The sequence below is a fragment of the Propithecus coquereli genome, unplaced genomic scaffold, assembly GCF_000956105.1.
Source record: "Propithecus coquereli isolate 6110/MARCELLA unplaced genomic scaffold, Pcoq_1.0 Scaffold53, whole genome shotgun sequence".
In the NCBI taxonomy this organism is placed as follows: domain Eukaryota; kingdom Metazoa; phylum Chordata; class Mammalia; order Primates; family Indriidae; genus Propithecus; species Propithecus coquereli.
This window is the reverse complement of record NW_012151174.1, coordinates 6,531,585-6,537,939: the sequence shown is the minus strand read 5'-3', so window position 1 is coordinate 6,537,939 and position 6,355 is coordinate 6,531,585. Positions and strand designations below refer to the sequence as shown.

The 6,355-nt window shown below is 42.2% G+C and overlaps 1 protein-coding gene across 1 annotated transcript in view; it reads right to left on the bottom strand.

Moving 5' to 3' along the window:
• SPOCK3 (sparc/osteonectin, cwcv and kazal-like domains proteoglycan (testican) 3) overlaps positions 1 to 6,355 on the bottom strand; it is a 484,671-nt gene that overhangs the window by 12,692 nt on the left and 465,624 nt on the right. The window contains exons 5-6 of the mRNA XM_012657019.1: positions 4,556 to 4,618; positions 1,609 to 1,746 (exon numbers count right to left, since the gene is read on the bottom strand). Coding sequence (XP_012512473.1) covers positions 1,609 to 1,746; positions 4,556 to 4,618 — 201 coding nt within the window. The remainder of the gene's footprint in view (positions 1 to 1,608; positions 1,747 to 4,555; positions 4,619 to 6,355) is intronic.

Here is a 6,355-nt window from a genome sequence, read left to right as displayed (position 1 = left end):
AATGCCGTCTATGTCAGGAAGCATGTCTCTACCTTTAGACCAAAGATCTTTAATTGATGAGGAAGACCCTCTACAGCTGAAACTATAGATTTGATCTAGGGACTCAACATTTTAAAAAATATTTTTAAAATTTTAAATAGCTATTTGTATTCACTGAGGCAACAATGCACATATATCTCAGCACATGTTGACTTTCATCTCCTCAGATGCTAGTTGGTGTTTATTTTCTATTCTGATATCTTTGTCCATAACTCTTTGGTAGTTATAATACATCCTATTAATGTAATTGAATGTTTATAAATTAGCTAATCTCACAATACTGCACAGTGAAATTCCCATCTTACCTTAAGAAATGGTGTTTCTATTCTCCAAGTTGATACATTTTCTTAATTGCAACACGCTAAGAAAACTTAGAAGTTCATGTTTCCAAAATAATTTATGGTTCACTTATTGAACTTATTTCCATGTAATTTTCATTTACAACATAAAAAATAAAATTCTTTATCCATCACTGACATCACTGATAACTGAAGCAATTAGCAAAGCAACTACATACTACAAAGACATGTTTAAACTACATTTACACTGCAGACTACAAAGACATGCTCACTCCGTCTTCCTGCTTAAGACCATGGGTCAGAAAACCCAAACCAGGCCATTAAAAATGTTATGGAGTAAATGAAGCAGAGCAGGAATTTAAGCATTAAATGAGATCACTTTTTATTCTGTACCATTTCTCTTTTCCTAAATAATTTTAGTCTATCATCCTAAAAATTTCATGAAGGAGGTATCTAAACATTTTCTAAAATGCAAGACTCAGTACTTTATTTTCACTTGTGATCATTTTTTGTATTAGTTGAAATCCAACCCACTAATTCCCGGTGTGTGTGTCGGGGGTCTGTGTAAAGCTCAGTGGCTTTTGTTGTGAAAACTCTCCACAGCACAGACAAAAACACTGATTTGAAGCTTGCATTCTGGAAAAATAGCTTATGAAGTACAAAAGATACCACTTTTAAAACTTTAAAATGCATGTATGTGATGCTCAACTTGTGACATTATTGTTTAGGTTTATAGACAAAATTCATGTTCATAGTAAAAAATTCGCATATCAGTTATAATCATCCTTTAAACCATTAAACCACGTTTTTCTCACCCAAACATAAGGAAACGTGCTCATACGGCTGTCATTTATGGAACTTTAACAAGTTCCGTTTTTCTCTAGCCGGTGCAACTTCATGTCCCCTGTCACCCTCTGCAGGGCTGCGCAGACCCAGCAGCGCCACCCGGGGACAGGCTGCGCGCTGGGGTCAGTGCCTCGGAGCGGGAGGAACGGGAAGTCCCCCTTTCCTGAGAGGAAGAGCATCCCACAGCTTTCCGGACGTGCAGCAGGACAGACGCCCGCTTTCAGCCACCGCCCTGACGCACAGTCGCGCAACGCCACCGACCGCCTCTACGCGGCCTAACTTGTCCGCACGGCGCCCTGCCTGCTCTGGGCCGCGGGCCCCGCGCGGGCGGGTGTCACCAGGTGTCACCGGACCCCGGGGCAGCGGGTGGCGCCCTGCGTTGCTCCGCCCCGAGCCCGGGGACCGCCGAGGGGCTCGCTCTTACCGCAGTCGGCGGCTCCGTCCCTCCGGGACCCCGCGACCTCGTTCCCGAACCTGTCCACGCACCAGCACGGCCCGGCCCCGCCGTGGCACTGCGTGGGCTTGTAGTAGCCGTCCTCGTCACACCGCGGGACGTGCTGCCCTGCGGGACACACAGACACAGACAGACACACGGTGAGTCGCGCTCGAGCGTCCGTCGCGCCATTAGGGGGCTCGCGACACGCGGCCGTCCGCGCTGCCCGGGCCCGGCGCCGGCGACGCGCAGGAGCAAGCGGGCCGGGTCCCCGTTGTCGCCGAGCTGGCCACCGCGGAAGCAAGCGGCTTCCGCTCCCCGGGTCTCCCTCTGTCGTTAAGCAGGTCGCCGTGCCACCGTGTGTCACTCTGGGGAAGGCGGCGCATGGAGGCACGAGGTGGGCTGACCTCTGACGGAGGCCGCGCGCCATTGAACCACGCGCGTGGCTCGGCAGGGTCGTGGCCGGCGTGTCGCCGCCGGCTTTCCGCCTCCCTCCCCAGATTCTCCTTCTGGTGCCCCGGCCCCTCCCACGTCAGTCTGTCCGTCTCCCCCAGATCCGCTGCTGCTCCCTCCCGCGTCGCCCCGCTCGAGGCCTCTCCTTCTCCCGTCCCTCAGGCCGGGACTTGAGGCGACGCCCAACACGCAAGCCTGCTCTCGCGCTGAGCCCCCGTGACCTCTCGTCACGCGCGCGCCTGTGCGTGCGTGCGTCGCGCGCTTTCACACAGCGCCGTGACGTCATCGACGTTTGGGAGTATTCGCGCTCTCTTTATTTTTGTTGTATAAACAGCAGCTCTTAAACCCAGGGGGACACTGGGAGAGACAGACACACACTTGCATGTCTGTAACGACGAACACCGTGTGGGGCGCGTCGCCATGGAAAATGCCTCATTAGTAATTTAAAAGTGAAGTCACACCCTTCAGTGAGCGCTCCGACACGAGAATGTGAGCTCTGGGAGAACAGATTTTGTTTGCTTTTTTGACCTTTTTTTTTTTTTTCCTGTGACCAGAAGCATTATAGTTACTTTGTGAAATAAAGTAAATGAACAAATGGATAAAGCATGAAACTCATGCAGCCTTGCGACCATATGAGGTCATAATTTTGCTCTCTCAAAAAGTTTAAAGTTTTTACATAGAGATGATTAATTTAGTTTTCAAATTATCATTCCTTTGAAAAATTTGAACAGCTGCTCTTGCAGTGAAGTAGACGGACTATCAGACTATCGCCAATATCGACAACTTGAGAATAGCTCTGTGGATCCAAGGCCAGCAAACACAGGGAAAAAATCCAACTTTGCTACATCTGCATCTTTAAAAACTGCCGTGATTTGACTTATTTGACATAAAAATATTATGATGTGTGGTTAGTGTGACCACATAATTTCTCCTTTATGTCAGCGTACTTTGAAATAAAAGAGAACACTATGAAAAATTATTCTAGAGCTGCAGACATCAACCAAGACTTAATTTGCAAATGGACCATGTGGCACCCTACTTCTACGTAACTACTGACCAACTTTCAGACGCATACCATTATCCCACCCAAATTAGAAGAAATATTGAGGCATTTCATACTCTCTAATGATTTTCATTTATATTAGGAAAGAAGAATGAAAGTGACTTCTTCCTAATGGGTGCTGAGCATGTTTTTGTTTTCAGTAGTTTCAAATAATCGAAGCCCGCATTCTAGTAGATTTTTGTTACTAATAGACTTTGATCAAGTGTAAAATATTTTTTCAGTTGCATTCAAATGGCTTTTCCCATTTTACATGGCTAAAGTTTGATTTGCTGAGTCAAACTTATATAAGAGTGTATTGTTTCTACTTGTCAGCTGTGATAGCTCCTGCATCTTGTAACAGAGTTAAAACAAATATGACACATCGTAGCATTTGTCATCAGTAATTTTTCATACCTAAGAATGTCTTCTTACAAATGATTATGCTTTTTATTTTGTACGATGGTCACTGAACTAAGGATTCTCAAATAATATGAAAAATCTTCTCATGTAAACATACTATATTCTAATTTCAAAGAAAATATATCAAAATACAATACAGACTGATCAGAGCCAGAGACATTATAGAGTTACCTGCCACTAAATGCACAAGTGTGTTAACATACATGAAGGGAAACATTGCGTGTGTGCTGTCCTGCTTTGGGTCCTAACATAGAACACCAGTATGCAAACCGGTGACATTCAAATACAGTCTAAAGCATTTGGTACGTGCACAATGCTGTCTGTAGGGGAAGCAGGGTGAAGAGTGTATGGAAACTATGTATTACTATCTTTGTAATAGTTTTTACACATTTAAAAATATTCTAAAAGAAGTTTAAAAATTGTATGTTTATAAGAATAAACAATTTTATGTAATAGTTTAATAATCTGTTGATAGGCAAACGTTTAAATATTTCAAGGTTTCAGTGAAATTTGAAATATCTCTATCTACCTACCTATTCAAACAATTTACTTACTAAGAGAAAGGTAGTGAAAAATACTCATGAAAAACACTAAAAAGTCTGTTCAAATTTCCCTGAGGTACTCATAACATTTTTTACCCAATTTATATAAGTACTTGCCTTAAACGACATGTATATTTTTATATATTTTTTATATATACGCACACAGACATATATTTGCCATCAATTTTTAGATTGTTAACCATAGAATTGGAATTGAATTTTCTGCTGATGTTTTCACTTCTCCTTTTTACTTAATAACTTTCAAAACGAGCATTATATTAGGGTAATAAAGTAGACATAATGTCTTTCAATAGGTAAGGTAATAAAAGTAAGTTTAATGGCATTCAAAAAGTTCATAAATTTTGCTGCTGGAATTTAGTGCAGTCTGTCTTTGTTGGATTAATATTGATTTTATGTGTCTGTGTCCCTGGGGCTGTCTGTGTACACGGCGAAGGCTTCGGAGCCGTGATCTATTACTCACCCGTGAGCTTCCTCTCGCCCTGCCGCCTCCGGATGCTGCTGAGCTCCGTGTGGCAAGGTGGGTCTAAAGGACAGCAGAAGTGTTACTCCAAGGATTATGGTTAAGCGAAGAAAGTATAATTTCTGTATTATCAAATCTCTACATGCCCTTCGAAGACACACAGTGCACATTAATTAGTCTACGTGTGAAGATGCATTCATACAGATATGTCTACAGAGTGTGTGTACATAAATACAGGTAATTAAGTATGAAATGTCCAATGTCCTTAAGTGCTAAGTTTGAAAGTTGATCTCTCTGACATTTCACTTTGACACTTCTTGTTTTATTTCTGCTGTGAAGGTACATCCTCAGTCTTTCAAATACACAGTTTGGCTTGTGAGTATCTTTCACGTTTTTTTTAGAACAATTTTTGTGAAACCATGGATAAGTCAAAAATTTGTATTATTTCTGAATATGAGTTCCATTGTGGAACCAATGCAGCTCAGACAGCTTGAAATATCAACAAAATGTTTGGGAGGGATGTGGCTAATGAATGCACAGTTCGTCGATGGTTTGAGAAGTTCTGTTCTGGTGTTTTTAATCTTGAAAATGAGCCACGTGGGTGACCTGAGACCCAGGTAGACAATGATGAGCTGAAAGCTGTAGTGGAAGTGAATCCATCTCAACCTACGTGTGAATTAGCAGCAAGGTTTGACGTTACTATTCCAACAATATTGGACCATTTGAAACAAATTATCAAGGTAAAGAAGTTGGACAGATGGCCACTGCATGAATTAAACGAGCATCAGAAGAGAAATCTTCTCGAAGCTTGCCTTTCTCTGCTGTCACAACATAAAGGCAAACCATTTCTACAACATATTGTTACATGCGATGAAAAATGGATTCAACAATCACAAGCATTCGGCACAATGGTGGATAAAGATGAAGTGCCAAAACACAGTCCAAAACTGAATATTCATCAAAAAAAGCTAATGGTGTCTGTTTGGTGGTTCAGCCTTGGTATTATCCACTACAGCTTAATGAAACCTGGTCAGTCCATTACAGCAGGTGTCTACTGCAACCAATTGGACGAAATGATGAGGATGCTTGTGATTAAGCAGCAGAGATTGGCCAATAGAGACAGGCCAATCCTCTTCCAAGACAACGGTCGACCACATGTTGCACAGACAACTCTGCTCTAACTACAGAGGCTGGACTTGGAAACTCTCTGTCATCTACCGTATTCACCAGACCTTTCACCAACTGACTACCACTTCCTCCAGGCTTTGGACCTCTTCTTGCAAGGAAAAATATCCAATTCTCAACAAGCTGTGGGAAACACGTTTCAAAATTTCATGGCTACTCACTCTCCAGGCTTCTTCGCTGCTGGCATAAGCAAGCTACCATTAAGAGGGCAAAACTGTGTTGATAGTTTGGGTGCACACTTTGATTAATTGTACTGCCTCTTGTTTGATATACAATAAACTACACTTTTGATTTGAAATCGAACATTTCATATTTAATGACCTCTATATACAGAGAGACAGAAAATGAAGAAAGCACACAATGCCTTCCTAATCATTCACAGTAGATCATCTTGGTTTTTCTCAGAAAGACTGAACTGGCTAAAAAACACTTACATGATTGAAAACAGTTCTTATCATTTACTTTTAAAAGGTCAGTTCAGCAACGTAAATCCAACGATTGCTGCTCAAGCAACTGATTATGTTTTCCCCTCATTTAAAAGTTTCTGATACAGAGAAATGCTTTGCATTCCAAAAGTAAACTCTAAAGAAGTTAATGCTTCTCTCAAGTTATGTC